Source organism: Oncorhynchus nerka, linkage group LG19 (genome assembly GCF_034236695.1).
Source record: "Oncorhynchus nerka isolate Pitt River linkage group LG19, Oner_Uvic_2.0, whole genome shotgun sequence".
Classification (NCBI taxonomy): Eukaryota; Metazoa; Chordata; class Actinopteri; order Salmoniformes; family Salmonidae; genus Oncorhynchus; species Oncorhynchus nerka.
In genome coordinates, this window is record NC_088414.1 from 37337545 (window position 1) to 37357034 (window position 19490).

The 19490-nt window shown below is 42.5% G+C and overlaps 1 protein-coding gene across 1 annotated transcript; it reads right to left on the reverse strand.

The window, feature by feature from the left end:
* Positions 1 to 6687: 6687 nt before the first annotated feature.
* Positions 6688 to 19490, reverse strand: LOC115146833 (uncharacterized). Its single transcript, XM_029688851.2, has 3 exons — positions 19388 to 19490; positions 19030 to 19147; positions 6688 to 11764 (listed from the first exon to the last, which is right to left on the reverse strand). The coding sequence occupies exon 3, from the start codon at positions 11174 to 11176 to the stop codon at positions 7241 to 7243; it is 3936 nt and encodes a 1311-aa protein (XP_029544711.1). The 5' UTR covers positions 11177 to 11764; positions 19030 to 19147; positions 19388 to 19490; the 3' UTR covers positions 6688 to 7240.

Genomic DNA, 19490 nt, shown 5'->3' on the forward strand with positions numbered 1-19490 from the left:
GAGTCTCCCGTTGGTCCTGAGCCGCTAGTCTCCCGTTTGTCCTGAACCGCTAGAGTTTCCCATCGGTCCTGAGCCGCTAGAGTCTCCCGTCGGTCCTGAGCCACTAGAGTCTCCCGTCTGTCCTGAGCCGCTAGAGTCTCCCGTCTGTCCTGAGCCGCTAGAGTCTCCCGTCTGTCCTGAGCTGGAAGAGTCTCCCATCTGTCCTGAGCCGCTAGAGTCTCTCGTCTGTCCTGAGCCGCTAGAGTCTCCCGTCTGTCCTGAGCCGCTAGACTCTCCCGTTGGTTCTGAGCCGCTAGTCTCCCGTTTGTCCTGAACCGCTAGAGTTTCCCATCGGTCCTGAGCCGCTAGAGTCTCCCGTCTGTCCTGAGCTGCTAGAGTCTCCCGTCTGTCCTGAGCTGCTAGAGCCGCCAGTCTGTCCAGAGCCGTCAGAGCCGCCAGTCTGTCCTTAGCCGCCAGTCTGTCCTGAGCCGTCAGTCAGCCAAGAGCTGCCAGAGCCGTCAGCCAGCAAGGAGCTGCCATGTAGTTAGGTGATGGGAGGTCAAAGTTACACATAGTTCACCAGGAGAGGGGAGGCCAGTAGCAGAGGAAGCAGTGGATAGCAGAAGGTCAGTTTGGACACAATAGCTACAGCAGTCAGGAGTGAGAGTAAACGTGAAGCAGGACAAGGTGATCATCTCAATAGTACAGTCAGTGAGAGAGAAGTATCCTACGGCTTCTGTCAAACTTTTGATTGATGACTCTGCATTTAGTCCCACCCCCTGACATATAATGACTCATTTTGCCCTCCCCTGTACTTGGTACGTCCCACTATTACGTCATTTCATACCCAGAATCCTCCACATTTTCTGATTTACCTGTGTATAAATATGAGTATTAATTCAAGGCATCTCACACTTCTGCTCAGATATCTTAAGACGACGTACCTTGAAACATGTCTCAGGGAAAGCCTTCAACAATCATCCCATGGACTATGAAGCGCAAGAGGATCCAGTGTTTCCTCAGTGGAGTGCAGGGTCTTCAGCTGAAAGCGCGAGTGGCTTCTCTCCAGGTCAAATGGACGGCAACCATTCATTGGACAACAGCCATCCATTGGACGACAACAGCCATCCTTTGGAATGGAAAGCGTTCAACCATCATCCCATGGACTATGAAGCACAAGAAGATCCAATGTTTCCTCAGTGGAGTGCTGGGCCTTCAGTTGAAATTGCAAGTAGCTCCTTACAGGATCAATTGGATGGCAACCATTTATTGGACAACAGCCATCCATTGGAAGACAAACATCTATGTGTTTGGCAGGAGGCGCTAGGATTTCCACCGGGTTGCAGCCTGGGAAGCCTTCTAGGGATAAAAAAACACACCCTACTTGCCGAGATGTAATTGTTGTTTGTCAAATTTTCATTCATCAATAAAATAATGATTTATCAAAAAGCTCTTGTTTGTCTCTTTTTTATACAGCTTTTGTCATACTCTAGTTATGTGATGGGAGGTCAAAGTTACACATAGTGTCACCAGGAGAGGGGAGGCCAGTAGCAGAGGAAGCAGTGGATAGCAGTAGGTCAGTTAGGACACAATAGCTACAGCAGTCAGGAGTGAGAGTAAAGGTGAAGCAGGACAAGGTGACAATGTCAATAGTGAAGTTGGTACGGCCATAGCATGAAGTCACCGTCAAATGTATATTTTACTCTACACTGTGTATTTTGTTGTCTCAGGCCCTAACCCCACCTACACATGCTGTAATTTAGGCTGTTTTTGTCAATTCATTTGTTGATGTATACATTCACCTGGGAAAAACAATGTTTTTCTTTGGGCCTGTTGAAAACGGACTATAAGCTGGCATACTGTAAAGTGTGCACACTCATGTTTTTGTATTTTTTATACTTTTTGAAAAACACATTTCCAAGATAAGAAGAAACCTAGATAAATAGAATGATATACATAGATGTGACTTCTCTTCTTCTTGTGTATTGTCAAAAAGTTCATCAATAACAAGCCTATATCTGTATCTGGCTTTCAAAATGTAGGCCTACTCACCACAAGACGAATGATTCTGTCATTCTGCCAAAACTAATGTCATTCATCCTTTTGTTTTGGCAGAATGACAGAATGACTCATAGTGGGGCGGGACTAATGACAGGGTCATCAATCATACAGACGTTGACAGAAGCCACAGGATACTTCTCTCTCTCTCTCTCACACTGCCATTTTTACGGTCTTGAGCCCTGTTATGAAATTATATAATGGTGGGACGGAAACCAAAACTAGAACACAATGATACATTTAATGTATTGAGTTCTCTTCCGTCAATATCCCGCCTTGACACTGTTAACCACTTAGATGGAAAACATGTTAAATTAACACTTTTTCATAACATGGACAAATTAGGATTGACCTAATTCCAAATAAACATGATATAAAATACTGTCCAACATTTAAAAAAGTTCCATCAGTTTAAAACTGGATTAATATATGTTTTCTGTTGTGCTTTATTGAATTAAATAATTGTATTGTGAAAATTAGCACAACATCCAAATACACCACTTTTTCTTAATTTGAAAATCATTTAAATTATTATTTACATATATTTAATAAGGGGCATATTTTAGTTGTCACGCCCCTGACCTTAGTATTCTTAGTTTTCTTTATTATTTTGGTTAGGTCAGGGTGTGACATGGGTGATATGTGTGTTTTTGTCTCATTCTAGGGTGTTCGCACTGTCTAGGTTTTTTGTAGATTTATGGAGTTGTTTTCATCTAGGTGTTTATGTTGGTCTATGGTTGCCTAGATTGGTTCTCAATTAGAGGCATGTGTTTATCGTTGTCTCTGATTGGGAACCATATTTAGGCAGCCATCTTCTTTGGGTATTTCGTGGGTTATTGTCTATGTTATGTTGCACGTTTGCACATTGTTTATATAGCGGTCACGTTCGTCTTAATGGTTTTGTTGTTTTTTGTTTAAGTGTTCTTCTTGTTCTTCATTCAATAAAGAAGAATGTATTCACACCACACTGCGCTTTGGTCCCCCCCATACAACGAATGTGACAGAATAACCCACCAACAATGGACCAAGCAGCGTGTAACGGACAGCAGCAGCAATCAAAGGACTTCTGGACTTGGGAGGAGATTCTGGACGGCAAAGAACCCTGGGCACAGCCAGGGAATATCGCCGTCCCAAAGCAGAGCTGGAGGCAGCAAAAGCAGAGAGGCGCCGGTATGAGGAGGCAGCACAGCGGAGCGGCTGGAAGCCCGAGTAGCAGCCCCAAAAATGTATTGGGGGAGGGCACACAGGGAGTGTGGCGAAGTCAGGTAGGAGACCTGCGCCAGCTCCCCGTGCTTACCGTGGAGAGAGAGGGCGTTGTACCGGGCAGGCACCATGTAATGCGGTGGAGCGCACGGTGTCCCCGGTGCGTGTGCATAGCCCAGTGCGGTACATTCCAGCTCCTCGTATCGGCCGGGCTAAAGTGGGCATCGAACCAGGTGCAATGAAGCCGGCTCTACGCATTTGGCCTCCAGTGCGTCTCCTCGGGCTGGCATACATGGCACCAGCCTTACGCATGGAGTCCCCGGTTTGCCTGCACAGCCCAGTGTGGGCTATTCCACCTCGCCACACTGGCCTGGCTACGGGGAGCATTCAACCAGGTAAGGTTGGGAAGGCTCGGTGCTCCAGATCTCCAGTGCGCCTTCTCGGTCGGGTCTATCTGGTGACATCTCCACGCATCAGCCCTCCGGTGGCAGCCCCCCGCACCGGGCTTCCTGTGCGTCGCCAGAGCCCAGTTCTCCCTGTTCCTCCTCCCCGCACTCGCCCTGAGGTGCGTGTCCTCGGCCCAGTACCACCAGTGCCGGCACCACGCACCAGGCCTACAGTGCGCCTTGTCTGTCCTGAGCCGCTAGAGTCTCCCGTCTGTCCTGAGCCGCTAGAGTCTCCCATCTGTCCTGAGCCGCTAGAGTCTCCCGTCTGTCCTGAGCCGCTAGAGTCTCCCGTTGGTTCTGAGCCGCTAGTCTCCCGTTTGTCCTGAACCGCTAGAGTCTCCCGTCGGTCCTGAGCCGCTAGAGTCTCCCGTCGGTCCTGAGCCGCTAGAGTCTCCCGTCGGTCCTGAGCCGCTAGAGTCTCCCGTCGGTCCTGAGCCGCTAGAGTCTCCCATTGGTCCTGAGCCGTTAGAGTCTCCCATCTGTCCTGAGCCGCTAGAGTCTCCCGTCTGTCCTGAGCCGCTAGAGTCTCCCGTTGGTCCTGAGCCGCTAGTCTCCCGTTTGTCCTGAACCGCTAGAGTTTCCCATCGGTCCTGAGCCGCTAGAGTCTCCCGTCGGTCCTGAGCCGCTAGAGTCTCCCGTCTGTCCTGAGCCGCTAGAGTCTCCCGTCTGTCCTGAGCCGCTAGAGTCTCCCGTCTGTCCTGAGCCGCTAGAGTCTCCCGTCTGTCCTGAGCCGCTAGAGTCTCCCATCTGTCCTGAGCCGCTAGAGTCTCCCGTCTGTCCTGAGCCGCTAGAGTCTCCCGTTGGTTCTGAGCCGCTAGTCTCCTGTTTGTCCAGAACCGCTAGAGTCTCCCGTCGGTCCTGAGCCGCTAGAGTCTCCCGTCGGTCCTGAGCCGCTAGAGTCTCCCGTCTGTCCTGAGCCGCTAGAGTCTCCCGTCGGTCCTGAGCCGCTAGAGTCTCCCATTGGTCCTGAGCCGTTAGAGTCTCCCATCTGTCCTGAGCCGCTAGAGTCTCCCGTCTGTCCTGAGCCGCTAGAGTCTCCTGTTGGTCCTGAGCCGCTAGTCTCCCGTTTGTCCTGAACCGCTAGAGTTTCCCATCGGTCCTGAGCCGCTAGAGTCTCCCGTCGGTCCTGAGCCGCTAGAGTCTCCCGTCTGTCCTGAGCCGCTAGAGTCTCCCGTCGGTCCTGAGCCGCTAGAGTCTCCCGTCGGTCCTGAGCCGCTAGAGTCTCCCATTGGTCCTGAGCCGTTAGAGTCTCCCATCTGTCCTGAGCCGCTAGAGTCTCCCGTCTGTCCTGAGCCGCTAGAGTCTCCCGTTGGTCCTGAGCTGCTAGTCTCCCTTTTGTCCTGAACCGCTAGAGTTTCCCATCGGGCCCTGAGCCGCTAGAGTCTCCCGTCTGTCCTGAGCCGCTAGAGTCTCCCGTCTGTCCTGAGCCGCTAGAGTCTCCCGTCTGTCCTGAGCCGCTAGAGTCTCCCGTCTGTCCTGAGCCGCTAGAGTCTCCCGTCTGTCCTGAGCCGCTAGAGTCTCCCGTTGGTTCTGAGCCGCTAGTCTCCCGTTTGTCCAGAACCGCTAGAGTCTCCCGTCGGTCCTGAGCCGCTAGAGTCTCCCGTCGGTCCTGAGCCGCTAGAGTCTCCCGTCTGTCCTGAGCCGCTAGAGTCTCCCGTCGGTCCTGAGCCGCTAGAGTCTCCCATTGGTCCTGAGCCGTTAGAGTCTCCCATCTGTCCTGAGCCGCTAGAGTCTCCCGTCTGTCCTGAGCCGCTAGAGTCTCCCGTCGGTCCTGAGCCGCTAGAGTCTCCCGTCGGTCCTGAGCCGCTAGAGTCTCCCGTCTGTCCTGAGCCGCCAGTCTGTCCTGAGCCGTCAGTCAGCCAGGAGCTGCCAGAGCCGTCAGTCAGCTAGGACCTGCCAGAGCCGTCAGCCAGCCAGGAGCTGCCAGAGTCGTCAGTCAGTCCTGAGCTACCCTTCAGTCCTGACCTACCCCTCAGTCCTGAGCTACCCTTCAGTCCTGACCTACCCCTCAGTCCTGAGCTACCCTTCAGTCCTGAGCTGCCCTTCAGTCCGGAGCTGCCCCTCAGTCCAGTGGGGCCCTTTAGTAGGGTTGCCAGTCCTAGGTTGGCGGCGAGGGTCGCGACATTAGTAGACAAGATATCAAGGATTTTCCATGTATTACCACATTATTGTGGACAATTGTGAATATTGCTCAGGCTGAAAAACATGTAACAAATTGTCACTATACTACACAAAATGTACTTTCTTTTGAAATGTTGAAATTCTTATGCTATATTTAAAGGGAAAATCTGCAGTTCAAACAATAACAAAGCAGTCATTCGTTCACAAATGTAGTAAATAGTTGAGGGATGGGGCTGGAGTAATGTAACCACTCTCAAATTCATATACAAAGCAATGGATTCAATGACTGATGATCCATGAGATCAAACTGTGAGTTTCAACCAAGTTTTGTCTTCAGAAACGTATTCATATCCCACATTTTTTTGTGTTACACACATAATTTAAAATGGGTTAAATTGATTTGTTTTCTCACTCCTATACACACACACAATACCCTACAATAACAAGTGAAAACATGTTTTTAGGGGCATTTTTAAATTGTTTATTTACTTAAAATTAAATACTGAAATAATAAATGTACGTAAATATTCACACCCCTGAGTCAATAGATTTTAGAATCACATTTGGCAGCGATTACAGCTGTCAGACTTTCTGGGTAAGTCTCTAAGAGCTTTGCACTTCTGGATTCTACAATCTTTGCCCCTTATTCTTTTAATAATTCTTCAAAATCTGTCAAGTTGGTTGTTGACCCATAAAAAATGGGTTGAATACAGTATTTGTTAACAATTACTTAAATTGGAGTAAATAGGTTAGGTTATGGTGGGTTCTGATGGGGTACAACAATTGAACTAAGCTCATGAGGCATTTATTAGTAATGTATTGGGTCTATGGAATTTCTTATAAGCTATATAAATAAATAAAGAGAGTCACACACTCTATATTAACTCCCAGTAATTTATTGGGTAAATGGGAATTTCTTATGCCACAACAGATGAAATACCTTCCACTCTAAAATGTATCTAATTACTTTTGCACTTATTTGCAGATTTTAAATAAGTAAAAAAATAATGACAGTTCAAAAATGTGGTAGTACAATATTGAAAATATATATACACACAGTATAAATATGGCCTGAAAAGCACAAAAACACTTGTGTTTGTAAAGAATAATGACATATCGTATAAAAATACAAAAATAAAATAACAGTCAGATACAACAAATAAAGATAATGTTCAATATAATATGGAATATTACGTAAAAACCTCTATATACTTTACCACAAGCTATGAGATAAGGATAGCATAAACAAATACAATGTTCTGTAATTTTGCCCAGAAATCATAATCGAGGGTCTTGACAATCCCAGTAGTGCTATCATAATTACAACAATATTCATAGTCAACATATACAGGCATTCTTCACAGAATAGTGATTTTATTCCATTAGATTGATTAAATACACTTGTCAAGAATGGCATAGTACAGACAGAGAACCTAGTACCCATAAGGCAGTGTACTGTAGTCTGGGAAAAGCCTCCGCTTGTTATACACGATTCTAAATCGTTTTGGGGCGGATCGGTTTTTTAAAGTGAATCTCCTCTTGTCCCTGACAATCTGGGTATTCTGTGTCAATATCTCATCTGAATTGTCCCTGTCTTTAAGAAAGTCATTAACCAATCCTATGAGAGACTCCAGATGTACTAAAGCTGCATTGGAATGATGTAACGTGATTCCCTTAACTTTCATGCATTTCTTTCCATTGTGTGTTTCGTATCCATATGTCTTTGGTCCACCCGATACAAACTCCACAATGTGATCACCTGGATCTAACTCGCTCGTCAGACCCCCCAAGAACTCATTTAGCTCTGGCATCCAATCTCCAGGCCTACTCACAAATATGACACTGTCTGTGTCATGGTACAGTGTTCGTTTCTGCAGTTTTTCCATGAGGTCGTAGAGCTCCAGTCTAGCATAGGCAGTTGTGAAAGCGGCAATGAAAACATTAACAGGACCAGGAGAACTGTGGCGCTTCTCAATGTACTTCCAATTCACCATGACAACATCATCATTCAAGAAAGAGATATTAGAAACATCTATCTCAGGAGAGAACACACAGTTCAGAAGTTCTTGCAAATCTTTCATCAAAGTTGTGTTCATTTGATTTGCTCTTTGGCCAAACTTTCCCCAAAGACTGTTCAGAAAAAGCTTAGCAATTTTTCTCATGGCCTTGTTGACAACAATTTTTTCACGGTTCAGCTTAATACCTTCCGTTTCCTCATATCTCTGAAGGTACGCTTCTTTGCTAACTTCATCAGCTGCACTATGAGGCCACCCACTGGCCTCTTGTTTGTCTTTTAGAAAGGTCTTGACATACTCAGCGAAGAGAGATTCAGACTTTTTGGGGAAATGCCACACTTCAATCAGTTTGGCAACTTTGTACCCCTTTTCAATGGCTTTGGCCATTTCAACAGTACACCATACTCCAGTTAGAGCCCTTTCCTCATCTGAGTGAGTACACTCAGTCTCTTGATTCTCTGACTCAGAGCAGATTCTGCAGAGTGGAAACATGAGCTTGCCAGCAGCACGATATGGTAGCACAGGGAGATACAGACCCTTTGGGGGGTATACTTTGGCTTTGACAAAACCAAAGTATTTGTCTAGTGGCTCAAAGTCACGTGCAATTATGTTAGGGTGTCCGATGGGGTAAGCCTTTGCCTTATTTACAAAGGGATAAAGTGACGTGAAATCATAGTATTGGATTGTCTCCCCTGGTTGCACTTTGTAATGCAGGTGAAGTGCGTTCGTCCTACCCCCAAAAAAGGCATCTCTGGGTTCCATGGGCTCAGGCATTTCAAATGTTTTCAAGAAAGTCTGGACCTCTGGATCTGTCTTTTTGAGAACATTCCACTCATGCTCCCACATCACCTTCACATTCAAATTGTGGTCCTTTTGCAACGAGCTGATTTTGTCCTGGAAACGCTGATGCATGACACCAAAGGTCATTTTGGTCTGCTTACAAAAAGCATCATAGTCATAACAGTCTGGGCAACCATGAAAATAGCAGCCAGCGTACTCATAGGCTATGGCACCATCATCATCCTCTGAGAAACCATCCAACGAGTACTTGCCCATCCGTTTTTCTCCATCGTTCAGAGCATGCTTTATGGATCGTTTTTCCTTGTGAGACAAATATTCCAACCATTGAATAGATGGAGTAGAAAAAGTCTTCTGACTTTGGATGTAATTGTCTAATGGAGGAATGGCAATGGTTTTTTCGGGTAAGAATTTTGTGCGGTAGATTTTCATGCACAGGGATGCAAGAGTCACACATTGCAGTGGGTCAACCTTTGTAGTGCTAAGGACCTCTTCCCTAAACCGTAAGCATGCTTTCCGCAGAATGATCACATCATTCTTACAATATTCTGCCATCTCCTTCTTGAAGTCGAACTCAGAGTTTGATTCAGATTTTGATTTGTGCCACTGCAGAAAGTTTTCCCTCTCTTTCTTCATCATGGTTCTGTCACCATATAATTCAGGGGAGGGGTACTTGCCAATGTAATTCTGGTTTTGCTGTGTGTTAAACCAATGTGGAAAATATCCCTTCTTGTCATTTTCAAAGCCCATTGCCTCTGGCATGTCACTCAGCTTCATTGATAAAAAACTGAGACTATCAATGTATCTTTGTCCAAAGTCTTTGTCAATAATGCATAAAAGCTTGCTGCCTTGTGCTGTGATTTTTGGTGTAATCATGTTGTCAACTAGATAGTTCATCAAAAAATACCCATCATATCCCTTTGAGTTGTGGGCTATGAATGTATAGTCCTTGTACTTGTTTGTTCTGTATTTTTTGTAAAAGGCTTTAACACAGTGCTCTCCCTCTGCAGTCCAGGTTTCTCCATGGAAATCCATACAGCACACAAAGTTGGGAACGTGCTCATCTGTGTCTTGTCTTGTCTCAAAGTCATAGAAGATGTACTTCTCACTAGGCTCCTCGGGTTCAAGTTTTTGAATGAAACACTGATGGCCTTCTGCTTCCATTTTTGCAGCTTTACAGCAGTGGCATCGATTAGCTCCACATTCGTGCTCCTTCGGATTGGCCACATTAATAGTGTAACATCTGTTACACTGGGAACAGTATTTGGTTACATCACACGTGGAAAACATTTTACCAGAGGCTTCATTCAAATGACGGACTTTGTGCTGTGTATGGCAGAATTTAGATCGACAGAAACGCAAACATTCTGTACACCGGATGGTCTTCTTTGGCTGATCTGGGCACTTAGCATGATGACAGACATTGCAGCAATTCTCACACTTGTGGTCATTCTTTTTGCTATAGCCAGAATAGCAAAAGTTGCAAAAATAGCTAACTCCCAGAAACCCCTTTGGGTTTTTGATACCATAGTAATGGTCATCGTGCAGGTAAAGAAACACTGTTTTGGCATGAGTTTTCTTAAAATGTGTTTTAAAGTGTTTTATATCTGACCGTTCACGATAAAATACCACTATTTTAACACCCAATTCCTTCTCAAATTTGTTAATGTCTGATAAAGAAACCTTAGTGAGCTCAGATAACCCAACTGAAGTCTGCAGATCTCTGCCTTTCTGCTCAGCGTCACTCGTAGTCAATCCTGGGTCTAAAAGCATAACTACACAAGTGGCAAAGCAAAGGTTGTTGTCTTTGTTAGTGAGTACAATGAGGTGCATACGCTTTTTCTTAATTAGCTCACTATCCAAGATAGCTGTCACCTTTCTACGTGGACCAGCACCACCCTCGAGATTGTGCACGATTTGAACAACAAGCTCTAGGGTGTCATCAGTCAATATTTCTTGGTTACTTTGGACCACCTGCTCGATTAACGAAAGAAATGTGTTAAGTTCCACTTCTCCATTTGGCAAACGGGCTGAGACTGGGAACACAAAGTCACCCTCCAACTGTAACAGTCTTACATCATTAGCACTGGCCAGTTCTGTCATTTTCTTTGAAAGTCCATCTATTGCCTCTAAAATCATAGCATAGAAGACGGCATAGTCGTTCACATCATCCCGACTCATGTCCAGCCGCTGTCTAATTTCAGTTGTGTTGAACTTTGCTCTATGAATCACTCTTATGGATCTGTCTATGCCATCGTCACCTTGCTGAAGTCTCTCTAAATACGCATTCAACGCACCAAGAGGATCCGTTTGCTGAGTATCATTAGTGGATGAATGGGCATCATTTTCACCTGCTGTAAAAGGCAGTGAAGGCAGGTTCTGAGCCTGCCCATTATCTGTGTTGTCAATTTGGGGGAGGTCTGGGGGAACAAAACCAGGGGATCTGGCATTCAGTTCATGAGCTATATTGGTAGGGTTTGAGTCCATTGAATTAGAAACTGGTGACCTTTTGGGGGCTCTGTCCAATGGCTCATCACTCTGTCTTTTCTGAGCCATTTCAGTTTAAGATACATGCAACTAATGTCTTTGAGATGTAATGAATAACCAGGGGAAATTGTTCCAGTGTGTTGGTTTCGTGTCACTCGTTTTTTGGCTGAATTACACTTTCACAGGGGTGCACCTGGCATCTTTCAAATTACGGAAGGGGATGAGACATTTGGCCAATAGACTTGGCCGAGACTTGCGGAGAGATGGGGGTGGAGCTAGAAAAGAGACTCCACCCTGGTTCCCCCACTAGCTTTAGCATCAAATCTCATACCTCTATCTCCAGAACCTAATCAAGGAGGAATCTTGTTTCTGTGTTGCCGAGAATATATAAACTAAACAATCAGTTCACAACTTTGTAAATTAAATGATGCATGTTTAACATACTAATTAGTCCAATGGATAATTTGTCTTTTCATACAGGTGATATTAGCAACTGCTCAAGGCTCTTGTATTATTGTCTTAGCCAATTTAAAACATGTATAGAGTACATATCCAAGATGAATTTGAGCCAGCTTCTGCAGTGCTGCACATCTTCTGGCTTCTTGTAGGTTCTCCCTCTTGATGTTTCTTATAAGGATCTGGTCTCAGCTATGATACCTAGAATATAAAATACAAATTTGTGATGAGTTTTATTATGCAACTTGATTTTAGAACATAGAATTGTCATTTTAGTACAGTAATCTTGCAAGGAAAAGTTATATGAAAGGACAAGCTCTTCTCCTAATTCCTATGACAGGGTAAGAGATTGTTATTTAGAACAATACATCGAAAACAGAAGTTACCCAACAACATTCAAACTCAAATTTTACACCTGGAATTTGTGAAAACACCTACAGCAGTATGCCATTCATTTCTAATCTACAATTCCATCCCGAGCACGGGGGGGGGGGGATTCCCGACCCGAGATAAACGCACGTAAATGTAAAGGAATTCCATTTTTATGTGCTGTTCACTCTACGTGTATTCCGACCTTGAATTTAAGAATGAGAATAGCATGCTGTTCAGCTGCTATTCGTTTGGGGTGAAGATCATAGAACTGAAGGTGTGGCGGAGATGTGTCTACAGATACGCCATATTCTGACCTTGACTTAATTCCCTCATAATTCCACCACCTTTACAGGCGATGAAACGATCAATAAGGTTGAGCAACCTGTTAGTTCCAAGTGGAACGACATCAACTTTTTTTCCTTTTTTTTTTTAAAGATGCCATGTGCAAATGACAGTACAGCGCCAAACATACCGAGTTGATTTATGATTCCTAGAATGTTTTAATTGTTATACCCAGACTTTTCACTGTATTTTTTTAATACAATTTGTATCGTGTTAAATATTAGCCAGTAACAGTAGCCACCGTTAGTTTTACCCACATACATTTATAACTTTATCTTTACGGTTAGTTTTCTTACATTTTGCATCATTCCATTCCATTGATAGTTTACCTTTATTTCCTCTATCACGTTCATGTGGTTGTTCCTCAGGATCGCAAGCAATAATGGATCATATCAGGCTAACGTATTACAAGTTGTCCCAATAATTTAGGACATGTAGCCTATTTGAATCATTATGGAACGCAGACCATACACAGTAACTTAAACCTGAAGCCTGGTGCACGGTTCACAACGACTGCACTGTTGTTTTCACAGTCTACGATTAGTGAGGATTGTTCGGGTAGATTTGTAGGACTACTGTTCATCCCCTATTGTACTCTTTTCTCACATTCCAATTGTTCATGGATTGAACAATTTATTAATCAGACCACTGGATTTTTGGTTCACCAATATATTTTGTTCGTAAAACCTCTCCAAACCTGTTTTGTTTGTATTATTCATAAATACTTTCCTAACCCTAAATAATATACAAGATCATAGTATTTTTAAATCTACCAATTGGTGCTGAAAACGAGACGAATATGTACGTATTTACTTGGCTTTCTTTCAATGATCCCTAATATTCTGAACCGGTCTCTCCATATATTCAAATGAGTCTGACGAGATAATTCAAGTTAAAAAGGTACACCAAATTTAAGTGGATGGCTTTTGATAAATGTACTGAAAAAGTTCAATGAAAGGCGTACAAGTCTGAATCGGGCCCCAAGAGCATAGAATAGAATGCAGCTTTATTGTCCATGTGTATTTGGACAGTGAAGCTAAAATGTAAATGTATTGTATTATAAAAACAAATGAAAATTATATTATTTTATATTATTTCAAATGCTTAGAGAAAGAGTTTTTGTTCAACAAGTAATACTTTTTTTCTCTCAAAAAGAGTAAAAATGATTGACACTTCTAAAGATTCTTATAAATAAAGTAGTCAAAAGTTTAGTATTTGGTCCTAGCACGCAATGATGACGTCAAGCTAGTGACTACTGAAACTTGTTGGATGCATTTGCAGTTTGTTTTGGTTTTGTTTCTGATTATTTTGTGCCCAATAGAAATTAATGGTAAATAATGTACGGTGTAATTTTGTAGTCACTTTTATTGTAAATAGTAATAGGATAGCCAATAATGTATCCTATTATTATTTACAATAAAAGTGACTACAAAATTAGTCAAAAGTTTGGACACACCGAGTCATTCCAGGATTTCTTCATTTTTGTTCTATTTTCTACATTGTAAAATAATAGTGAAGACATCAAAACTATGAAATAAAACATATGGAATCATGTAGTAACTAAAAAAAAGTGTTCAACAAATCAAAATATATTTTATATTTGAGATTCTTTAAGGTAGCCCCCCTGCCTTGATGACAGCTTTGTACACTCTTGGCATTCTCTCAACCAGCTTCATGGGGTAGTCACCTGGAATGCATTTCAATTAACGGGTGTGCCTTGTTAAAAGTGATTTTGTGGAATTTCTTTCCTTCTTAATGCGTTTGAGCCAATCAGTTGTGTTGTGACAAGGTAGGTGTGGCATACAGAAGATAGCCCTATATTGATAGATAGACCAAGTCCATATTATGGCAAGAGAAACGACAGTCCATCAATACTTTAAGACATGAAGTTTGACACTAACTTTCTCATTCATCATTATTCGCAATTCATTCAGCATTCTCCTTAATCATTTACAATAATCGTGACTCCAAAATAACATAATACATTATTCACCATTAATTTCAATTGGGCACAAAATAATCAGAAACACAACCAAAACAAAATCTCTTTCTCTGAGCAATTGTATTAGGATAAAATAATATATTTTCCCATTTTTTTAGAGCATAGAATATAGCTTAGTATTTGAATGATTTATTTTATCTTTATCAAGGGTGTAATAATTTTGGATGCTGCCATTTTTTAGTAATAATCATTCATTAATCATGAATAATCATGGGTGTTGTCACGTCCTGACCTTAGTTCCTTTTTTTATGTCTCTATTTTTAGGTTGGTCAGGGCGTGAGTTGGGGTGAGCATTCTGTTTTGTTCTATGTTTGTATTTCTATGTGTTTGGCCTGGTTGTCACGCCTTGGTCATTGTATTTTGTGTTTTTGTTATATGTTTGGGTAGGCCAGGGTGTGACATGGGTTTATATGTTGTTTTCGTATTGGGGTTTGTATAGTTGGGATCGCGGCTGTTTAGGGGTGTGTCTAGTTATTCTTGGCTGCCTGAGGCGGTTCTCAATCAGAGTCAGGTGCTTGTCGTTGTCTCTGATTGAGAACCGTATTTAGACAGCCTGACTTTCGCTTTGTATTTCGTGGGTGGTTGTACCTGTCTTTGTGTATTCACCAGATAGGCTGTATAGTTTCACGTTCCGTTTGTTGTTTTGTATCTCACAGTTATTTCATGTATCGCTATTTCCTTTATTAAAGCACATGAGTAACCTACACGCTGCATTTCGGTCCGACTCTCTTCTTTCAACAGACGAACGCCGTTACACTGGTATGGTTCCCAATCAGAGGCAGCTGTCAATCGTTGTCTCTGATTGAGAACCATACTTAGGCAGCCTGTTTTTGCCCTTGAGTTGTGGGTAGTTGTTTTCTGTCTCTGTGCCAGACAGGACTGTTTCGTTTGTGCTGTTTTGTTATTTTTGTTCTAGTGTTCAGTGTAATTAAAAGATCATGAACACGTACCACGCTGCACCTTGGTCCTCTCCTTCTTCCACCTACGACGATCGTTACAGGTGTGAAAGTTACAGTCACAAAGACCATGCCTCTGGCAAAATTCTAACCTCTCCTGTTTTTGGTAATGGGACGAGGTTCACAGTGGAAAGTAAGCTAGGAAAGAAGCAACGGGAGCTAGGAAAGGAGGACAGGAAAGGAGGAGGGGGAACAGGATTTAGTATTATGCAAAGGCAGTTGACATTGGCCAGTAGATGGTGATAGTATTGGTTTCAGTGAGGGTCTGCAGATAACCATTGGGTTCTTGGTTACCTCCCTGACCAAGGCCCTTCTCCCCCGATTGCTCAGTTTGGCCGGGTGACCAGCTCAAGGAAGAGTCTTGGTGGTTCCAAACTTCTTTCATTTAAGAATGATGGAGGCCACTGTGTTCTTGGGGACCTTCAATGCTGCAGACATTTTTTGTACCCTTCCCCAGGTCCGTACCTCGACTCAACCTTGTTTCAGAGCTCTATGAACAATTCCTTCGACCTCATTGCTTGGTATTTGCTCTGACATGCACTGTCAACTGTTGGACCTTATATAGACAGGTGTGTTTCTTTCCAAATCGTGTCCAATCAATTGAATTTAACACAGGTGGACTCCAATCAAGCTATAGAAACAGCTCAAGAATGATCAATGGAAACAGGATGCATCTGAGCTCAATTTCGAGTCTCATAGCAAAGGGTCTGAATACTTATGTAAATAAGGTATTTCTGTTTTTTTTTGCTTTGTCATTATGGGGTATTGTGTGTAGATTGCTGAGAATTGTTATTTATTTAATCAATTTTATAAAAGTCAAGGGATCTGAATACTTTCTGAAGGCACTGCGGCATTGTGTTGTGTGACAAAACTGCACATTTTAGAGTGGCCATTTATTGTCCTCAGCAAAGCTTCTTGATACTGTATGCCACACCTTTCATGTGGATTGATGATCTTGGCAAAGGAGAAATGCTCACTAAGAGGGATGTAATCACATTTGTGCACAAAATTTGAGAAATAACTTTCCATACACACAAAACTCCTTCTGGGGTCTGTTATTTCAGCTCATGAAACATGGAACAAACACTTTACATGTTGTGTTTATATTTTTTTGTTCAGTGTAAACATGGTAGCACCAAGTTACACAGAATTTAGACATCAAATTATTAACGGAATCCTCAAATGTATGACATACTGAAAGGGTGTTCATTTCCCACCCATAGTTGCACCCCTGCCCAGTCATGTGAAATCCATAGATTAAGGCCTAATGAATGTATTTATATGGACTGATTTCGATAAATGTAACACAGTAAAATCTTAGAAATTGTTGCATGTTGCGTTTATATTTTTGTTCAGTGTAAATGAAGGGAAAGTATATTGTGAGCAAAATGATTCATCATATCACTTTAGTTAATGATATGAGAATCTGTGGCCTCCGTTAAAAAAACTTAATTGACCTAAAATTCAGTGGTTATCGTCATTGGCGTTACTACTCCTACTGGTGGCACAATGTTATCATAATGCCAGCCCGGGTGGACTATCTGGCCTTACTAGGCTGGCATTGGTGGGCTAGCTTGAATTGCATTTCCACTGCCTCCAGAATTTAGAAATTATGCTGGTCATGTTGCTAGCTAGCCAATGTGACTGTGCAGCTAGCTTCACTAATGTAGGCTTAGCTAGCTAGAATTTGTAGAAAGTCATGTCTACAACTAGCTAGATACCTAGCTAGCACCCTTATCACACTGTAACTAACGTTACCTCATACTGCTGCCAGTGCCAGCTAGACACATTTTTGGCTTGCTAGCTAGTTACATGGTTAGCGTTGTTCCTACCATGTTTGCCAGGGCATTGGCTACTAGCTAGCTTGCAAATAGAACCAGACGACAGGTTTGATAGATGTATCTAGCTAGCTTTCAAGAAAATCTAGCTAGCTAAAATCCCTGCTAGCTCACATGTGTTAGCTAGCTCATTCCAGCTCGGATTTGAAAGCTAATGTTAGCTGGATAGCATCCGAGGGCTGACTGTTCTCAAAAATGTATCCAGCTATGGTGGTAATTCGTGTCATGTCTGACTACTGCTTGTCCATGTGCTAGCTAACAGCAATAAAACCCAGACAAACTAAACATGTCAGCATCCAGCAGTGATCAGCTGGTGGTTGCATAGTAACGGCATCACCTGCATGGATTCTAATCGGGCTAGCACCGGATCTCCCCCGAACTAGCTTGAATTTCAGAATTCCATTCGAACCAGCTCGAGTTTGGCCCTAATTAAATGGAAACATGGCTTACATTGGCATATTAGTTGATTTGGAATGGGAAGATGTACCCAAATATATTTTTAAATAAATCTAGAAAAATTAAGTATTTTTCCCCCCAAAATGCCATACCCAAATGGCAAAGATGCATAAAGATGCCGGAATCCACATATGATGTCATTGTTTTACCATTATCCACTAAAATGTTTAAATACAGTACGTACACGACATGGTTCAATGTGCCAACGAATCAGCACAACCTTTTTCAGATGGCTGCTGTCTTGGAGCTAAAATTGGGATCATGTATACAGTGCTAATGACGATCCAAAATTGAGTAATGGAGAGTAATATTCAATACTTCAAGCAAGGCATTTGTGGTAAGTATATTGGGGGCTCCATCTTTATGCACAAACACTATTCAATAATTGTATTTATTTATATTTAACTAGGCAATTCAGTTAAGAACAAATTCTTATTTACAATGACAGCCTACCAGTGAACTGAACTGCCTTGCTCAGGGGAAGAATGACAGATTTTTACCTTGTCAGCTCAGGATTCGATCCAGCAACCTTTCGGCCTTATTTAGATATTTGTCTGCTTGTAATTCGGGATACTTGTCTGGCTATTTGTCAATCACAATTAGAAGACTATAAAGCACTACTCACAAGAATACATGGTATTAATCGATAGAATGAAGGCATAAATAATGTAGTTGGCATCTGTTATGATTTTACTGTCAATTCTGCTCTTCTCGTGGAGCAAGGTTTATAGCCTTCCCGGCATTTTCCTAATGACATCAGTTTAACTGTTTCTAAGGAAATTAAAGGCAAAAGGGGTCAATTGCAAAAATAAATATTGGAAGTTAGCCCGTGGTCAGTACCCGGCCGTTCGTAAATGTGCTAGAGAGATGCAGAAAAATGATATTTTTCCACTCCTATTTCTTTGGCAAAATGTACATTTGGTGTTTAATTTTATGCAATAAATACTTAATCATTCACAAATTAATGTTATATCAGGCTACATGTTATAGTCCGAGCATCAGTGTGAAGACTTCAATAAGCTGTACTATTCCATATCTAAAGGTCAAAGGTGAGGTAGACCAGGGGGTGCTGCCATCGCTGATGACATCAGGAAATTACCGGCAGATAGACATCCATTTTCCCTTCGGATTTGACAGCAAATATTTTGAAGATCTGTTTAACTCTCATAACATTTGTGTACATCTGAATACGTTTGGATTCAACCCTAAACCTTACTACATAAAGTAAGTAATCAAAAGGTTGCAAGATTGAATCCCTGAGCTGACAAGGTAAAAATCTGTTGTTCTGCCCCTGAACAAGGCAGTTAACCCATTCTTCCTAGGCTGTCATTGAAAATAATCATTTGTTCTTAGTAGTGAAGCAGCTATCCCACAAACGGATATAGATCCATTTTCCCTTCGAATTTGACAGCAAATATTTTGAAGATCTGTTTAACTCTCATAACATTTGTGTACATCTGAATAATACGCTTGGATCCAACCCTAAACCTCACGACATACCTTAAACACGGTCTCTTCTGTGTGTAAATGATCTGGTAAGTCCCAGTCGGCTTTGTCAGTGAAAGCCACTTCTAGATTGCCCCAGGTTCTCAGATGCTGAACTCTTTAGCTGGTAGATCTGTATAATGTGATGAAAATAAGAAACATTACATGATTTATGGCATTCACACACCGGTAAACTCTGCAGTAGATATTACAGACATTACATAACTTAACACTAGAGTCAACAGTGCCTTTTGGTAGTGAAGCAGCTAACCCACAAACAGATTTCTTACAAGTATTTCAATGATTATCAATGCAAACATTGTTACAAAAAGCTCTTGAAACAAACAGAACATAAAAGTAAAAATGCACTTACAGAGGGATTTACACACACACGAAGGGAGAGGAGAGGCATAAGCAGCTTCACTGAAGATAGTCTGCTGAAAAAGTTAGGCAATCTTATATATGTGACAAAGGAA